Source organism: Symphalangus syndactylus, chromosome 11 (assembly GCF_028878055.3).
Source record: "Symphalangus syndactylus isolate Jambi chromosome 11, NHGRI_mSymSyn1-v2.1_pri, whole genome shotgun sequence".
NCBI classification, from domain to species: domain Eukaryota; kingdom Metazoa; phylum Chordata; class Mammalia; order Primates; family Hylobatidae; genus Symphalangus; species Symphalangus syndactylus.
In genome coordinates this window covers 36,734,610-36,753,059 of record NC_072433.2, presented here as the reverse complement: position 1 = coordinate 36,753,059, position 18,450 = coordinate 36,734,610, and the positions used below count along the sequence as shown (strand labels likewise).

The 18,450-nt window shown below is 51.9% G+C and overlaps 1 protein-coding gene across 33 annotated transcripts in view; it reads left to right on the top strand.

Moving 5' to 3' along the window:
- Nucleotides 1-18,450, top strand: part of NLRC5 (NLR family CARD domain containing 5) — a 94,551-nt gene that overhangs the window by 51,375 nt on the left and 24,726 nt on the right. For 11 of the 33 annotated variants that reach the window (XR_010114189.1, XM_055297913.2, XM_063611867.1 and 8 more), the window contains 12 exons: nt 570-638; nt 1,407-1,496; nt 1,900-1,983; nt 3,444-3,533; nt 5,365-5,409; nt 6,480-6,569; nt 7,472-7,555; nt 11,483-11,566; nt 14,710-14,799; nt 14,991-15,053; nt 15,392-15,478; nt 18,029-18,112. Coding sequence is in view for 32 of the 33 variants with exons in the window: in XM_055297913.2 (XP_055153888.1) it covers nt 570-638; nt 1,407-1,496; nt 1,900-1,983; nt 3,444-3,533; nt 5,365-5,409; nt 6,480-6,569; nt 7,472-7,555; nt 11,483-11,566; nt 14,710-14,799; nt 14,991-15,053; nt 15,392-15,478; nt 18,029-18,112 (960 nt within the window). In the remaining variant the exon portion in view is untranslated. Of the gene's footprint in view, nt 1-569; nt 639-1,406; nt 1,497-1,899; nt 1,984-3,443; nt 3,534-5,364; nt 5,410-6,479; nt 6,570-7,471; nt 7,556-7,669; nt 8,149-11,482; nt 11,567-14,709; nt 14,800-14,990; nt 15,054-15,391; nt 15,479-18,028; nt 18,113-18,450 lie in introns of those variants that run through there. The other 22 variants (XM_055297916.2, XM_063611868.1, XM_063611862.1 and 19 more) reach the window with 12 other exon arrangements.

The window sequence follows — 18,450 nt, the reverse complement described above, 5'->3', positions numbered from 1 at the left end:
AGACAGCATGCCAGGGCAGGAGTTGGGTAGCCAGAGGGGGATGCCGGGAGACTAGAGCCCTCCAGCCTAAACCCAGGGGATTGCCTGGCCTGTAGCTCTGGTCTCGGTCGGAACTTCTGGATCCCTTTCACAAAAGGACCCGTTAGAGTCCTGGATTGCCCCAGCCCAGCGCATGGGTAGAGACTCAGCTCTTTGCTCCCGGAGCCCACCCACAATCTCTTCTGTAGAGTCTGAACTACTGAAGGCTCGATTCGAGCTGGGGCTTACATTTCTGAAGCACAGATGAGGAGGAGGATGAGACTAATGTTAATAGCAGTCAAGGTTAATTGAGCACTTGCCATGTATGCACCAAGCACCAAACTAAGGCAGTTCACATACAACCTCCCACTGAGAGGCTGTGATTTGTCCAGGGTCACACAACCAGGAAGTGGAGATGCCAAATTGGCACCAAGGTCTGATTGACTCTAGGTGGAGTATAGGGCTAGATGGTGGAAGGCCAGGCTGAGGATGGATTCTGGAGATGGCAGACATGGCCTTTGCTCAGCCTGGCCTTGGTGATGTCCCTCCAGGGCTGCATTTCTTGACAGCCTCATGCTCCAGATGCCCTCTGAGCTGCCTCTGAGCTCCCGAAGGATGAGGTACAGTGATGGCCTCCAGCCCTGTGTGTGATTCCAGCCCCATCCCTTCCCCTGCTCAGAGCCTGCTCCCAAACCTGTGCCCAGGCCCCACGTGCTCCCTGAAGGACACCTGATCTGCTGTGTCCAAGGGTCATGGCCTGGCTTCCCTACCTCCTACCTCCCCTGCCCAGCCCACCCTGGACAGGGCTCACAAGGCAGCCCCCTCAACCACCTTCCCAAGCCCAGGAGACTCCACTCCCCTTCGCTCCCTGACCCCCAGCAGCTGAGGGGTTGTAGGGACTCTGAAAAGAGGTGAAGGGGAGCACTGGGCTCTTTCTGTCATGATCCTGGTGCCTGGGCCCGGGGGCTCCCATCAGCACCCTTCCCCCCTTCTCTCTTGGTCTTTGTCTGTCCCAATCTCCCCCTGTCCCTCTGCCTCTTTCTCTCATTTCTTCCCTCTCTCATCGTGTATTTCTGTTTTATCAGTTATTTATCTGTTGTTTCAGTCTTATCTGTCTTCCTCTGATCTGCTCTCTCTCTCTGTGAGTCTCTCTGTGTCTTGGTTTCCTTCCGTCTGTGTCTCTGCCCACCCTCTGCCTATATGTGACATCTTATGGGTGTGGTGTGTGTTGGTCCCTCTCTGTCTGTCTGTCTGGGTGCCAGATGCATCCCAGTCCCTCCTCTCCTGCAAGCCTCATTCTCTGCCTCTGTGTCTGGGGAGTGGGAAAGCGGCTCCTTTCCGCCTCTGTTCAGCGGGGCATGCAGTGCTGTGGTTTTGCCCCTGGGCAGGCTGACACATTGTGGCCTCCAAGCAAAGCACCTAGAGCAGCTCTGCGAGGCTCTGGGAGGAAGCTGCCACCTCGGTCACCTCCACCTCGAGTGAGTGGTTTGTGCGTTGGAAGGTGGGTGGGGCCAATTACAGTGAGTTAGTGTTGGTGTTTGGGTTCGGTTTTTAAGATTTAGATCAACTGTTCTTTCGTTGCTGAAGTCAGAAATCCCTTGGAGAATCTGGTGAAAGTTGTGACTCTTCCTCCCAAAATACAGATCCCCCATGTCTGAAACGCTCACAGGCTCACCCCTGATCCCCCAGAGGTCCATGAACCTCAGAATAAGAACCTGGGGGAGACCCCAGCTGCCCAAGCCAGATCTACTGAGATCTGGCCTGGCAGCCCGGGGCTGTGTCCAGTTTCAGGAAGCTGAGTAACTGGAATGCAGGGACCATGCTGCCAGCAACCCACTCCCCACCTGCTAATGTTCTCCCCTCCCTTCTTCCCACCCCCAGCTTCTCAGGCAATGCTCTCGGGGATGAAGGTGCAGCCCGTCTGGCTCAGCTGCTCCCAGGGCTGGGAGCTCTGCAGTCCTTGAAGTGAGTAGCCCACTAGGCAGAGCCTCTGAGGCTTGAGTGGGGGAGGGGGGCTAGGGGGAGCATTCTCTGTCCCATCCCCCTCCTTCCTGGGGTTATTGTAAAGATTAAATCAGAAAATGCATGAAAATTGCCCCTAATACAATGTAAGTGCTCGGTAAAGGCTAGCTAATAGATGATTCTTACTCAGAGAGTCTGTGACTCAATAATCCCACTTCTGATTCAAGGTTTCACTTCTGGAACCTGTCTCCGCAGCTCTGAACAGGCTTTCTGAGGCCACCCTGGGGAGGGCAGGTGTGGGTGCGAAGTATGACTAACGACTGGCAGCTGTTATTCTGGCCCTGGGGTGCCGGGGGGGCTGGGGCTGTTAGCTGGGATATGGTCAGGGTAGGCAGGGAGGGTTTGTACCAGACGGGACACTCAAGCAGGGTGCCCAGGGCTGCCAAGGATCCCTGAGTACCTGGCAGAGAGTGTGTGGGAGGAATCCCCAAAGTTTGCCTGCAATGGACCAGAGTTCTTGATCCCTAAATGCCCTCGGTGCTTTTGGCTCACAAAGCGCCCCCTCCTCCCAAGCTCTTCTGGGCCAAAGCCAGAGGAGCCCGGGGGAGAGGTCACAGGTCCTATATTCCAGGCTGTCTCTGTGAACACGCTTTGCTGTGTGACTCTGGGCAAGTTACCTCCCCTCTCTGAGTCCTGGTTCCCAGTCAGTAAATACATAAATTGCAGGCGTGGCCTCTGTTGGTGACTACAATCTCTGGAATGAGTGCTGGGGCCTAAGGACCCTCTGCTCACACCCTGTTTTTGTGCAATGCTGGGAAGGAAGGGAGTTGCCTTGGTTCCTGTTCAGGGCCTGCACCTGGGAAGGAAGGAAGGTCTAACCATTGCAGGCAAATTACGTGAACACTGGAGGTTTTAGCATGTCCTCATGTGACCTTCTTATTAGTGTGGACTCGTGACCTGGTGCTGTGAGGGTCCACACTCGCCCTACCAGTGTCCCCGTGGGAGGGGAGTGCAGCATTAAATAGTAAATAGAAAACAATGACAAGTTGACAGGAGACCCTGAAAGAAAGGAGATGCTTTGTTCCTGCTTTCTGCACAAGAGACCCTGCATTTTCATTTTGTCCTGGGCACCACCCCTCCCTTATCAGGTGGAGAAAAGGAGGCCCAGCTCCAGCCAGAAAGCACTCCTCAGATCCATCACAGACTGAGGGACCCACTGGGTTCCCATCTCAGCTCTGTCACCAACATGTCTCATAACCTTGGGCTAGACCTTGATTCTCTCTGGGACTCTGTTTCCCCATCTCCACCATGAGGACTTGCAAGGGGCGCTCTCTGACCATCTTGGGTTCAGTGGGTTCCTTCATCTGGAACCAGGGAGCCCTCCCCTGCCCTGTGCCCTGACCACAAAGAGGATGTGTTTGGGTCCTGAGTGACCTCCATTGTGCCACCCCTGTGATCTCCAGCCTCAGTGAGAACGGTTTGTCCTTGGATGCCGTGTTGGGTTTGGCTCGGTGCTTCTCCACTCTGCAGTGGCTCTTCCACTTGGACATCAGGTGAGCGTGCCTCTCCACCCCCAGCCCTGCCCCTGCCCGCCATCCCCCAGGCCATCTGCTCCCACGTGGACCCCTCGTCCACCAAGTTCATGCCAACCTATCATCCTCAGCACCTTGGGCAGCACCAGATCCAGAGAGCATGTGATGGGTGTCCACTGAATGAATGAATGATCAAATGAATGAATAAGTATGGCCTCACGGATGCTCAAATTTCTCCAAATTCACCATTAGAGAGTTCATTGACTCTGCCTCACCCATTCTTTGGATAGTCCTTAGAGATTTTTTTTTTAGGATTTTTAAAAATTATTATACTTTAAGTTCTAGGGTACATGTGCACAACATGCAGGTTTGTTACATATGTATACATGTACCATGTTGGTATGCTGCAGAGACTTTTAAGAAAACTGGAGGCCAGGCGCCGTGGCTCATGCCTGTAATCCCAGCATTTTGGGAGGCCAAGGTGGGCAGATCACGTGACATCAGGAGTTTGAGAACAGCCTGGCCAACATGGTGAAACCCTGTCTCTACTAAAAATACCAAAAAAAAAAAAAAATTAGCTGGGCGTGGTGGTGGGCCCTTGTAGTGCCAGCCGCTCAGGAGTCAGGAGAATCACTTGAACCCAGGAGGTGAAGGTTGCAGTGAGCTGAGATCGTGCCACTGCACTCCAGCCTGGGCGACAGAACGAGACTCCATCTCCAAAAAAAAAAAAAGAAAAGAAAAGAAAACTGGGAGCTTCCTAGTTGCCACTGGGGACTCAGGGACCTGTCTTAATTGTGGGAGCTGATGAGAATATAGAAGGGGAGGCACCAGCCAGCCAAGCCACCCCAAGCACTCAGGGCACCGCATCCATGGTTTTCAGGGGAGGTCTGCCTCCCTTCCCCTTCCCTAAGGACCCCGAAGAATGGGAGGTGCCACAGCAGATGGACCAGGCTCAGTTACTTACCTGCTGCAAGCTCAGAGCAGGTCTCAGAGCCTCTCCAGGCCTCAGTTTCCTCATCTGTAAAATGGAGATAAGAATAATAATTACTGGCCTGGCTCAGGCCTGTAATCCCAGCATTTTGGGAGGCCAAGGCAGGAGGATCACCTGAGCCTAGGAGTTTGAGACCAGCCTGGACAACATAGTGAGACCCTCCCCCATCTCTACAGAAACTTTAAAAATTAGCCAAGCATGATGGCATGCACCTACTTTGGAGGCTGAGGTGGGAGGATTGCTTAGGCCCAGGAGATAGAGGCTGCAGTGAGTTGTGATCACACCATTGCACTCCAGCCTGGGCAACAGAGTGAGACTCTGTCTCAAAGAAAAAAAATGTCAGGCACTATGGTTCACATCTGTAATTCCAGCACTTTGGGAGGCTAAGACAGGAGGATCGTTTGAGCCATGGAGTTTGAGACCAGCCTGCTCAACATGGCAAAACCCCATCTCTACAAAAAATACAAAAATTAGACAGTCATGGTGGGGCATGCCTGTAGTCTCAGCTACTTGGGAGGCTGAGGCAGTAGGATCAGTTGAGCCCGGGGAAGGTTGAGGCTGCAGTGAGCCATGACTGCACCACTGCACACCAGGCTGGGCGACAGAGCAAGACCCTTTCTTTGAAACAACAACAAAGAAGAATTTCTTACTCATTGTTTATTGTGAGAATCAAATGAGAAATGTTGGTGGTGTGTTTTGCATGTGCCTTGATACGTGTAATTGTTGCTTAATCTATTCCTTGTTTGCTGAGAAAGCAGGCCACCCCAGGCCCTCCTTGCCCTGACCAGTCTGGGTTCTTGCCACTGCCAGGGAAGTTGGTCTTTGCCCATTTTCAAACTGCTGCTTCCTCTCTGCTTCCAGCTTTGAAAGCCAACACATCCTCCTGAGAGGGGACAAGACAGGCAGGTGAGGAGGGAATGCTCGGGGTGGGGGAGTCCCCTCCCGCTCTGGTCCCCGTCTGTTGCAGGTCCCCCCACCCCCAGACCCATGCTGACCACTCAGCCCTCAGTTAAACCACCCAAGTCCGGCACACTAGGTTTAATCATCACTTCAGTAACCACTGCCCCCCCACCGCAGCCCTGTAAATTGTCAGTAATCAACTGCCCTCTTTTCCCCTTGGAAGGAGGCAATGCAGATGGGAGGAAGGGAGGGATATGGTTGGGAGAGGTACCAGAGCAGGGCAGGTGCCCGCAGATTGCTGCTGTGTGGGAGGAGACAGGAGAACATTTGTGCTTCTGCCTTTCGGGGAATTTTGTAGACCCACCCCTTCATACATGTCACTGCCCTCTCACGCTCTGAAGGCAGTGGCCGTTTTTGCTCTGAAAAAAAAATTTTCCATGTCTTCGCAGTAAACAACCAATACTAGTTTAGCTCTTCATGATGTTCCCGGCTGCCCTCTAGTGGGACCAGGCCTCTTGGCCTCACTTGGGAGCAGTGGCAGCGGACAGGGTGGGCCCATGTGCAGCTGGCTGGGCAGACAGAATCACAGCTAGCGTGTCAAGAAAAGGCACTGCCATACAGATGGGCTGTCAGGAGTCAGGGGTGGCTCAAGCCTGGGTGGTCTTGCTTCCCAGGATAGGATCTTTGTTTCTGGGGAATCTCCAGGTTCTTGAAGCCCAAAGAACTGACATACAGGGAGGCAGAACTCATGTGATGCCAAGCAGTGGTCAGAGAGGCTCTGTCTTGGATCCTCCTGCCTGCTCGTCTGGACAGGAACAAGCTGCTGGCTTTTCTAACTCGGGCTTCCCTTCCTCGAGCCTCAGTTTCCCCATCTGAACAATGAGGGACTGAGCTAGGATCTAGTGACTGCATTGTCTCTGAGATGCCTTCCAGCCCTGACTTTCCAAGTCTGGGAGTCCAATGTGGGTGATCTGAACTTTCCTTTATAAACGATCCCCCTCCTAGGGGTATATGGGCTGGGCTGGGAGTCCGAGGGGGTGATCTGAACTTTCCTTTCTAAATGATCCCCCTCCTAGGGATATATGGGCCACTGGATCTTTGCCAGACTTCCCAGCTGGAGCCGAGTTCTTAGGGTTCCGTCAGCGCTGCATCCCCAGGAGCCTCTGGTACTGTCCCAGCCCTTCTTGTTTGGGGGTAACCACAATAAGGATGAGGCGTCAGAGGGGGCAGAGCTAGCAGGGGGCTAAGGCTGGGGATTGGGATAGAGGAAAGAGAGGAAGTTTAAGAGAAGAGGAAAAGAAAGAGGCATGGGTGTGAGGGGTGCTGGGAGTTGGGGGGTTCTGGCCCCTGAGGGGCAGCTCAGCTGGCCCATGTCCCGCATTCTCCTTGGAGAGAATATTCCACATTTCTGTGAAGCAAACAGAGCAGCTCAGCCACTCCCTGCCTGGGGTCTCCATCTGCTCTGGGGGACACCCACTTTCCAGAAAGAAAGGGGTTGGCCTCTCCCCACAAATGCACTCCCCATCTGCAAGCTCTGCCATGAGAGGCTGTGAGACCCTGACTTGGTCCCACCTCTCTCTAGGCCTCCAGGAAAGTGGAGGCAAGTGAGGCCCTGGGAAGGACATTTCAATTTCACTTTTAGCCCCAGGGCAATGGGGAGCCACAGAGGGTAACAGGGAGAGGCCTGGTCAGATTTGCAGTGTTAAAATGTGAGACACTTGTGGGGTGGAGAGGGATTGCAGGGAGGCAAGAGTGGAAGCCCAGCGGGTGTTAAATGGTCCAGGTGAGTGAGGATGGTGGCCTGGGCTCTGGAGGGGGTGGTGGGGAGGACTTGGAGAGTCACTGACAAGGGCAGCTGGGAACTCAGGGTCCTGCCCTGTCACTGTCAAGGCAGGAGGAATGGGGGCTGCAGGGGAGACTCTGGAGGGGAGCGAGTGCCCCACAGGGGAAGGGGCCTGTGGCCTCCCACTTAGAGTGAGGGATGCTGGGAGAAGGATAGAACCCCTGTGGCTAGCCAGGGACCTTGGGCTTTCTCTGATTCCCTGCCCTGCCCATTGCCCCTTTGCAGCCTCAGTGAGTGTCCTCTGGAGCCCCCAAGCCTCACCCGCCTCTGTGCCACTCTGAAGGACTGCCCGGGACCCCTGGAACTCCAGTAAGTAATGAGGACACAGCTCCAGAGGGCACCATGTGGGGATCTGCCCAGTGACCTGGGAGGGGGCTTCCTGGTTAGAAGCCAGCTGAGTCTTTCTCGGTTTCTTCCCACCAGCCCTGCCCCAGGAGAGTCCCCTGGCCTTTGGTAGAAACTTGGCTGTCTCTCGGCAGCTCCCAGCCTTAGGCAGCACATGTCTCCCACTGGGAGATGCTGTGCTGGGCTGGGGAAGCCTTCACCTGCACCATCCACTCAACTCAGGGCACCTGGGAGCCCTGTCCACCTCCAAACCCACCCCTGGAGCCTCACCCGGGCACCCACTTGGACCTGCTTCCATGGCTGGGGCATAGCACTTCTGAAAGCCCTTCCTCAAGGCACCCCCTCTCTCCATGGGGTTACCACCTCACTCACCCCAGAACACCTGGGTCTGTGACCAGAGACTGGACCTGGAATCAAGACTCTTGGCTCAAAAGGGCTTTAACTCCCCGGGCCTCAGCTTCCTCGTCTGCACAGTGGATGGTCAGCCTTTCCTTTTATTGTCATTGTGGTGATTCTATTATAGTAATTACCTTAAAATAAAGAAATCCAAGACAAAACCTGCCTCACCTAAACAACCTCTTCTCTCATCAAATCCATGTTGTCATGTGTCCACAGGACCTTCTACTCCTTGCCTATTTGCATATTCAGTTTCTACCTGTTTGCAGTCATAATCTAGCTGCATTCTAGTTTTATGCACTGTGTTTTCCATTTTGCTTCAGTCTTTTTTCTTGCTTTCCAGCCCCCATCTCAAATGCCCTTACAGCCCTTCCAACCAGATAATCGGGTTTGACCCCTTGGAGTGTGGCCTTCCCATGTCCTCCAGGTTCAAACACATAACCACAAAACCATCATCAGACCTACACCATTTTTTTTTTTTCTGAGACAGAGTTTTGCTCTTGTTGCCCAGGCTGGAGTGCAATGGCATGATCTCAGCTTGCTGCCACCTCTGCCTCCTGGGTTCAAGCGATTCTCCTCCCTCAGCCTCCTGAGTAGCTGAGATTACAGGCGCCTGCCATCACGCCTGGCTAATTTTTGTATTTTTAGTAGAGGCAGGGTTTCACCATGTTGGCCAGGCTGGTCTCGAACTCCTGACCTCAAGTGATCCACCTTCCTCAGCCTCCCAAAGTGTTGGGATTACAGGCGTGAGCCACTGCGCCTGGCCCAGACCTACCCTATTAATGGTAATTCCTTAAAGTCATCCAATGGTCAGTGGTCCCTGACTGTCTGTTTTCACAGAGTGTATACTGATGCCTTTTAATACTAAATTGCCACAGTACAGGACGAGCTGCAAGTTACTCCACCACACCCTTCTAGAGTCTAGATCAGGGGTGTCCAATCTTTTGGCTTCCCTGGGCCACATTGGAAGAAGAAAAAGAATTGTCTTTGGCCACACACAAAATACACTAACACTAGCGATAGCTGATGTGCTAAAAAAAATTAAAAAAAAAAACTGCAAAAAAAAAATCTCATAGTGTTTTAAGAAAGTTTACTAATTTTTGTTAAGCCGTATTCAAAGCCATCCTGGGCTGCATGCAGCAGGCCATGTGGCTTGGACAAGCTTGGTCTAGATTGAAATCCAAACTGCTTCTAGGTGTTGTGTTTTGTTTTGTGTAGCACTACAGTCAGTGCTACAAAAAGCACTCTTACATGATTTGACTGTTAAGTACCTATTGTATACCATGCACTGGGCCAGATCCTGGGAACACAAGGAAACTGGGATGCAGGCTCTGCTGGCCAAGGCAAATCATCTGCAGAGGAAGCTTAATATAAAAAGCCAACTGGCGGCCTGGCACGGTGGCTCACACCTATAATCCCAGCACTTTGGGAGGCCGAGGTGGGTGGATCATGAGGTCAGGAGTTCAAGACTAGCCTGGCCAACATAGTGAAACCCTGTCTCTACTAAAAATACAAAAATTAGCCAGGCATGGTGGCGCACGCCTGTAATCCCAGCTACTCGGGAGACAGGCAGGAGACTCGCTTGAACCCGGGAGGCAGAGATTGTGGTGAGCAAAGATCGCACCACTGTCCTCCAGCCTGGGCAACAGAGCAAGACTCCGTCTCCAATAAATAAATAAATAAAGCCCACTGGCAGTGCTGGGCGGTCTGAGCACAGGTGGGAGTTTCAGGTGCCCCTCCGTCACCTGTGGTTGGAGAAAGTGCAATAGTGAATATGAAAGCACTTTGCCAACTGTAGAGTACTGTGATCACTTGCAGGATTATTGTTATAAATAGTCATCAAGGTACTCAATGCTAAAGTCCAGTGATTAACCAACTGTGTCCTGGGGTTCCACCGGGGAAGCCAGGGAAGATAGATTGTGGGGCTCCATCCCCCCTCCCTGAATTCAAGCACTGCAGGTCTACTTTGCCTATGTACATATGGGCATACCATGAGGGATGTGGTAAAGAGTAAAGATTTCATTGCTTTAAAAAAAAAAAAAAAAAAAGGAGGATGTAATCACCTCCTTTGCCAACCAGAGCCCATAGTGTATTTGGGGTCTGGTGGGACGCTATACGGGATGTGTTTCTGGAAAGACTACCCTCAATAAAGGCCCCAGTCCTAACTGTGCCTCAGGGGCCCATGCCCAGTCCCTGGGGCAGAAAGGGTAGAGTTGGGCCTCCAGCCTGGGCCCTGGCAGAGGCTCCAACATGAGGCTTCCAGCCCCAGGACCACAGACTGCTCCTCCCGCCCTACCCTGCCCCCAAGCTCACTGAGCCAGTTGATGTAGGGTCCCTGCACTCCATGCCTCCCCTCCAAACAGCCAGAGGAGAAAGCAGCAGAGATGGGTCAGGCTCTTGGAGGCCCTGGAGAGGGGAGAGGGCAGCCTGCAGAGGACGAAGGAACAGAAAGAGAGGAAGGAGAAGGTGGAGAAGGCAGAAGGAGAACATAGTAGAGGTCTGTGGGAGTCGGGAAGTGGTTCCAGGACCCCCAGGAAGGGGCTGTATGTAAACCCCAGGGCACTCAGAGTCCTGAGTTGTCTTGGTCCTCCATGTAGAGCAGAGACAGCAAGGCAGGTATCTGGAGTTTCTCCTAAATGCACTGGGTTCTGACGAATTATCTGGACAATGATGAACTGGTTGGTCTGCTGTTAATGGGCAACTAGAGACCCGAGCCAGTCCCTGTCTCCTTCTCTGACCTGTTGTATGCTGAATTTCCACTGTCATATCCACTCCTCTGGGTTAAAGCAGCACTGTTTTCTTTTCTTTTCTTTTTTTTTATTTTTTTGAGCTAGAGACTCGCTCTGTCACCCAGGCTGGAGTGCAATGGTACGATCTTGGCTCACTGCAACCTCTGCCTCCCAGGTTCAAGCGATTCCCGTGCCTCAGCCTCCTTAGTAGCTATGACTACAGGTGCGCACCACCACGCCTGGCTAATTTTTTTGTTTGTTTGTTTTAGTAGAGGTAGAATTTCACCATGTTGCCCAGGCTGCTCCCAAACTCCTGACCTCAGGTGATCCACCCACCTCAGCCTCCCAAAGTGCTGGGATTACAGGCATGAGCCACCGTGCCCAGCCACATTCTTTTCTTAACAAACATGTTTTGCAGAACACTAATCTTCATGGCCCTTAAAAATTAATTCTGCTAGTCCATTTAGTTTGGGGAAAAGTCTGCTGTAGCTCCTTGGAAATTCACAATGCACAGCAGCCTATCGCAGCCTCAGAGAAGCGCTGCAGCAAAGAAAACCATTTAATTTGGCTTAACCCCGTATTTTCCAAACTTACTAGACCTTCCTCTTCTTCCAGCCCCATGGATAACCCACAGACCCAGTGCTGGGAGGGAACGTTTCAGGTGACCCTGGTTAGGTCCCATCTCCAGAAGGCTCTGGCTATGAGGCCGTGCTCCCTGCTTTCCTGGAAGGTTTCCCCCACCTCATCCACCTGCTTTGTTTCACAGGTTGTCCTGCGTGTTCCTCAGTGACCAGAGCCTGGAGACTCTGCTGGACTGCCTACCTCAACTCCCTCAGCTGAGCCTGCTGCAGTAAGACAAGAGTTTTTCCTGTTTCCTGGTTCCTTGTGCTCTCATTCCTAAGGCTCCTCCATGGCAAAACTGTACCTGCCCTCTAACCCCTCAACACCCACCCCTTTACCACCTCCAACCCCCTCTACCCTACTCCATTCTTTCCTTAGGTTGTTTTATCATTTTACCTGGCACAACTGGGGACTCCCATCTGCTTCCAGCTCCACCCTAATATTTTGTCAACCTCAGGGGGCGTCGTTTGCCTCCTCTGCGTCTCAGTTTCCTCATCTGACAAATGGGATTAATATTCCCCGCCCATTCCCCCAGAGTTGGGACTCAAATAAATTATTCTAAAATCACCTTAAGAAATGGAAGATCTGTGACAAATGAGCTGTCCTACTTCTCCCCACCCACGGGAGGGTCACCCACTCGTAGAAAGGGGCTGTACAGATGTAGGTCCTGTACATATCACACGCTGCTTTTTAAAGGTCACCGTCAAACTCTGCAAAAAGGGAATTTAAGCAGAATCCCCCAAAGTATTAAAACTATTTTCTAATTTCAGTTCAGACTGGTTAGAATTTTAAAAGGATTTAGGCCATGTGTGGTGGCTCATGCCTGTAATCCCAGCACTTTGGGAGGCTGAGGCGGGCAGATCACCTGAGGTCAGGAGTTTGAGACCAGCCTGGCCAATGTGGTGAAACCCTGTCTCTACTAAAAATACAAAAATTAGCCTGGCGTGGTGGTGGGTACCTGTAATTCCAGCTACTTGGGAGGCTGAGGCAGGAGAATTGCTTGAACCTGGGAGGCGGAGGTTGCAGTGAGCCGAGATCGCGCCATTGCACTCCAGCTTGGGCAACAGGAGTGAAACTCCATCTCAGAAAAAAAAAAAGGAAAAAAAGAAAAAGAAAGAATTTTAGAAGGATTTACTTTAAACAGTCTTCTAGCTGTGGGCGGGCGGGGGGTGGGAAGCAGCTGCAGCTGAGATGAAATAATACAACAGGAAAGTAAATCATAATGTTCATAACATCAGTGCAAAGGCTGGGGCTCTCTGGGATGACTAAGATGGCTCGCATTGCCTCTAGGATCTCACTTATGCTTGGGTTTTATCTGGGAGGGAGGGATGAGATGTGACAACGTTCCAGGGGCAAGTACAGCCTAGCTCACAGCACCCCATGGCACCCTGTAATAGTCCCACCCTGCCCGGAGATAATGAGTCAGAAAGGACTCCTTTGGACATAAAAGGTGGCAGGTTAAAATTGAACAGGTTGGAAACCTCAGACCAGAGAGGAACTTCTCTTTGCCTAAATCACACAGCTTCACCCCTGACTCCTCATCTGCCTTTGGAGTGGGGTGGCCAGCCTGACCCCTTGCCAGGGTTTAAACTTTGTAGTACTCAACCGGTAGTGCTTGTGCCCCTACTGTGGGCCAGGCATTGTGTGACGACAGAGCAGAAAAAGTTGACCATGTCCTTATCTTCTCGGAGCTCATCTTACAATAGTGGGAGCTTAAAAATAAGTAAAGTAAAATCAAATAAGATGAACTTAGCCAGCGATAAGAGAATTTTCTCGGGATGTGGTGAAGAGTGGCTGGAGAGGTGATTTAGATGATGGCAGAAGCCGTCAGGGAACATCTCTGAAGAGGGATGCTGAGCTGGGACCTAAAGGAAGAGAGAGAGCTCGCCTTGTGAAGAGCAGAGAACTGCATTCCAGGCAGAGTGGCATGTGTGAGGCCCTGAGGCATGATTAAGCTTGGTGGGCTCCAGGAACAGCATGGAACCGATGCAGCCAGAGCACAGTGACTGGCAGGGACAGTCCTAGGAGAGGAGGAAGAGAGAGATGGGCTCGGGTTGGGTTGCATGGGGCCTGGCGCCCATGGGGAGAGTTTAGACTTTTGTTCCTGGGAACATGAAAGGGAGAGGAATAATTTGGGTTTTCTTTTTTTCTTCTTTGTGGGGGAGGGTGGGGACAGGGTCTCGCTCTGTCACCCAGGCTGGAGTGCAATGGTGCAATCTTGGCTCACTGCAACCTCTGCCTCCCAGGTTCAGGCAATTCTTGTGCCTCAGCCTCCCAAGTAGCTGGGATTACAGGCATGCACCATCATGCCTGGCTAATTTTTGTATTTTTAGTAGAGACAGAGTTTAACCATGTTGACCAGGCTGGTCTCAAACTCCCAACCTCAAGTGATCCGCCCGCCTCGGATCCCAAAGTGCTGAGATTACAGGCAGGAGCCACTGCACCCGGTCCTCATTTGGGTTTTCAAAAGCTCAGTCTGAGTGCTGGGTAGAGAATGGATTGGGAGATACGAGTGGAAATGAGAGTGGGAAGAGATATGTGCAGCAGGGTGAAGGGTGCTGGGGGCTGATCACTGCTGGAGTGGGATAGAAGTTGGTAGACTCAGGGTGGATCTTGAGAGTGGAATTTACAGACAAGCTGATAGGGGGATTACTGGATGAGGCAAATGGAGGTGCTGAGGCTGCCTCTGAGGGCAAAGTGGACCCATCTCACTTTCTCTAAGGCAGTGGTTTGCAACTGGGGGTGATTTTCGCCCTTGGGAGTCATTTGGAAATGTCTGGAGATATTTTTGGTGGTCATGACTGCGGGTGAGGGGTGCTGCTACTGGCATCGAATGAATAGAGATCTGGGATGCTGCTAAACATCCTATAGGGCACAGGGCAGCCCACAACAAAGAATTATTGGACCTCACATCTCAATAGTGCTAAGGTTTAAAAACTGTGTCCGAAGGGCCTGAAGCTTCCCACTCTCTGTGAGCAACACTCGCCTGTGAAATCTGTGCTTTCAGGTAAAAACAATAGTAATAATAACAGCAAGCACAGGTCCTATGCCCGGCAGTGCACCTGCATGATGTAATTAAATCCTCATATACCTCGAGAATCATACATGACGAGTCTTGATTTCCAGATAAGGAAACTGAAACTCACAGAGGTGAAGTCACTTGTCCAAGGTCACACAGCCAGTAAGCAGAACTGGGACTCAAATCCAAATCTGCCTGACCCTCAGCCTTATTTGTGCCTCTTGATCCCCTGCCTGCTTCCCTATTGCCTTGCTGAGCTGCTAGCCCTCCCCACCCTCCCTTTCCTTACCCTCCAGCCTAGCCAGGTTCCTTGTCCACTCATCTTGCCGGGATCTACCCCCTTTCCTTTTCAGGCTGAGCCAGACGGGACTGTCCCCGAAAAGCCCCTTCCTGCTGGCCAACACCTTAAGCCTGTGTCCACGGGTTAAAAAGGTGGATCTCAGGTGGGCATTCCCCTGGGACAGCCAGGACTAGTCCTGAAGGGTTGTGCCTGGAGTCTGGTGGGTATGAGGGGGTAGGATGAAGACAGTAGGACCCAACTAGAGGCTGGGCTTCTGGAGGAGGGGTGCTGGCCCCATGGGGGCATCCTGAGGCTGTGGCCGCAGCTGTCTGACCCAGGTGCTGTCTGCTCCAGGTCCCTGCACCATGCAACCTTGCACTTCAGATCCAACGAGGAGCAGGAAGGCGTGTGCTGTGGGTAAGCCCCCTTGAACAATGCCTAGGCAGCTAGTTGATGTTGGGGACCAGTAGATCTGCCTCCTGGGTGGCCAGAGCAGTATGCAGACTGCCTACCACAAAACATTCCCCTGGAACAACCCTGCAGAGGGACTTGTTTCACCCAGCATGAAGAAACACAGGTCCAGGTGGGATCTACTGTGGGGGTGGGAGCAGTGGATTCTGGACACTTCCAGAGGGTCCAAGCTTGAGTGGAGACCCACCTGGAGCTCAGAGGCTGTGCCCTGGACTAGCCAGGGTAGAGGTGGTCTCAGTGGCCAAATGCCCCATCCCCTGCTTGTCCCCTTTACCTCCGTTCAGCAGGTTCACGGGCTGCAGCCTCAGCCAGGAGCACGTGGAGTCACTGTGCTGGTTGCTGAGCAAGTGTAAAGACCTCAGCCAGGTGGAGTAAGTTGAGGGAGGAGGAGGAAGGAGAGGAGCATGGACGCATGCCTGAGGGGCGCTGAAGGGGGTATGAGGGTCCGTGTGTGCACATACACTCATGTGTGCCTGCCTACACCTCTCAGGACCAGCTGTCAGGGATGCCTGGGACTTTGGGTCACATACCCAAAGCTTCCCTGAATCAATTTTCTCTCTCCCGCCCCCACTCTTGCTAGGGTGGAGCTAGTTCCATGGTGTGCCCTCTGACTTGGGCAGCCCTCAGCCTCAAGTATGTGCAAGCTCTGCTGACAGATGGGGGCTAAAACTCAGGATTCATTGTTGGCCCAGCAGGTGGTTAAAAGTACCAGATGACTCTGCCTGAGGAGGGACGCAGAGCCAGCCAGGGTGGGGTCTTGCAGTCTCTTGTATTGTTGAGATGTGGTATTCGCGTGGCCTGTCTTGGGTACTCAAATAGTCAGCCCCTGCATGGGTGGAATAATAATAGCTAACACCTATTGAGCACTTTCTCCACTGTTCTAAGTGCTTGACGTGTTCTTTTTATCTTTCCCATATCCCTGGATACTAGTATTGTTCTCATTTTACAGATGAGGGAACTGAGACACAGAGAGTGTAAGAACTTGCCCAAGGTCACACAGCTAGTAAAATGCAGAGTCCCTGCTCACACTCATTAGGAATCCAGCCTAGGACCAGTGGGAAATAGAGAGAGCAGTCCACCAAAAATGCCACACAATTTTCATTTCTGTTGTGATATGGCAGAGAAGAAAAATGTGACTGATGAAATCATGGATTTCTTTTTTTTTAAGACCTGGGGTCTCACTCTGTTGCCCAGGCTAGAGTGCAGTGGTGCAATCATAGGTCACTGCAGCCTCCAACTCCTGGGCCCAAGCGATCCTCCTACCTCAGCCTCTGGAGTAGCTGGGACTACAGGCACATACCAACATGCCTGGCTAATAGTTTAGTTTTGTAAGAGATGAAGTCTCACCATGTTCCCCCAGGCTAGTCTCAAACTTCTGAGCTCAGGTGATCCTCAGCCTCCCAAGTTGCTGAGATTACAAGCATGAGCCGCTGTGCTTGGAATGTATTAAAAGAGATATGAATAAGAAATATGTCTTTGAGTTTTTTGTTTTTCATTAAAGAGGGAAATTTTTCTTTTCTTTCTTTCTTTTTTTTTTAGATGGAGTCTTTCTCTGCCACCCAGGCTGGAGTGCAGTGGCGCGATTTCGGCTCACTGCAACTTCTGCCTCCCAGGTTCAAGCGATTCTCCTGCCTCAGCATCCCAAGTAGCTGGGATTACAGGCATGAGCCACCATGCCCAGCTAATTTTTGTATTTGTAGTAGAGACGGGGTTTCACCATGTTGGCCAGGCTGGTCTTGAACTCCTGACCTCAGGCGATCCATCTGCCTTGCCCTCCCAAAGTGCTGGAATTACAGCCTTGAGCCACTGCACCCAGCCAATTTTTCTTATTTTAAAGACTATTTTATTAAGTGGCTTCATAAGACAAACCAATTTTTAAATGATGTTTCTCAGGAAAAGACGAAATTAACAAACATCAAAAATGTCACAGACCTAGGAGGAAAATCAGATGTTCCAGGACACACTGGTTATATTGTTTCTGAAACTGTAGTTAAAACTAGCTGGGCGTGGTGGCTCACGCCTGTAATCCCAGCACTTTGGGAGGCCAAAGCAGGTGGATCACCTGAGGTCAGGAGTTTGAGACCAGCCTGATCAACATGGTGAAAACCCGTCTCTACTAAAAATACAAAAATAATTAGCCAGGCATGGTGGCACATGCCTGTAATCCCAGCTACTTGGGAGGCTGAGGCAGGAGAATCTCTTGAACCTTGGAGACAGAGGTTGCAGTGAGCCAAGATCGTGCCATTGCACTCCAGCCTGGGCAACAGAGCAAGACTCCATCTCAAAATAAATAAATAAATAAACCCACAGAATGCTGCAATGAAGGGAAGTAAGAAACTTCAGGTGAGGTTTCCATATTGATATTGCATTCCCAGATTAAAAGAAGAAATCTGTGGGTTTAATGCATCCTCCAAACATTTTTTTTTTCCTGAATTTCCTCTCATTCAAAAACTGTGGATCCCAAATGATGCAGGCCAAGGGCGTGGTGAAGGCAAATTGGTTTTTCTTTAACCCCTGAAAGCCTGCTGGAGGCACATGAGCTGTGAGTGGCCACCCGATATGGAAGGGGACGATGAGGACGGGTTTACTGTGGTGCTGGGGAGGGGATAGTAGCAGAGAACATAGGAGTTGCTGGTCATTCTAGTGGTGATGGAAGCGATGGTGATGGTGGTACTGGGCTTGGTGGTGTAGAATTGTGGTGATAATGAAAGTGGTGGTGGTGATGGTGGTGATACTGGTGGTAGTGACATTGGTGGTGGTGGTGATGGTGGTGATACTAGTGATGGTGGTGATGGTGGTGCTGGTGACCCTGACATGGGGTCCAGTAGCAGTGACAGTGGATGCAGCCTCCTGGTGAGTGAGGAGCATCTCAGGCTGAGGAGGCACCTCTGATCACCGCCACTGCTCCTTACCCCCTACAGCCTCTCAGCAAACCTGCTGGGCGACAGCGGGCTCAGATGCCTTCTGGAATGTCTGCCGAAGGTGCCGATCTCCGGTTCGCTTGAGTAAGTGGAAAGCAGCATAAACGACAAATAGCAAGGAGGAAGGCTCCCCTAGGCCAAAAGCATGAGGGGCCTCCTTCTGAGGGCATCCCCCAGAGCACCAGAGGACAAGGACTGCGGGGGGCAAGGGGCGATTCTTCCCTTGCCTTCACTCCGCTGGCCTTGGGTCCTTTCCTCTGTCCCTCACACCCATCATGGGCAGAGCCTCCATCAAACACCCAAGAGAGGCTGTGATTCACGGCAGGGTGATGCACCCCTACAGCCAAACTGACGTGGGGACAGGGAAGCAACATTCCATCCCCAACCAGTTGATGCGGGATTGCAGCTGCCTGGCTCCTGGT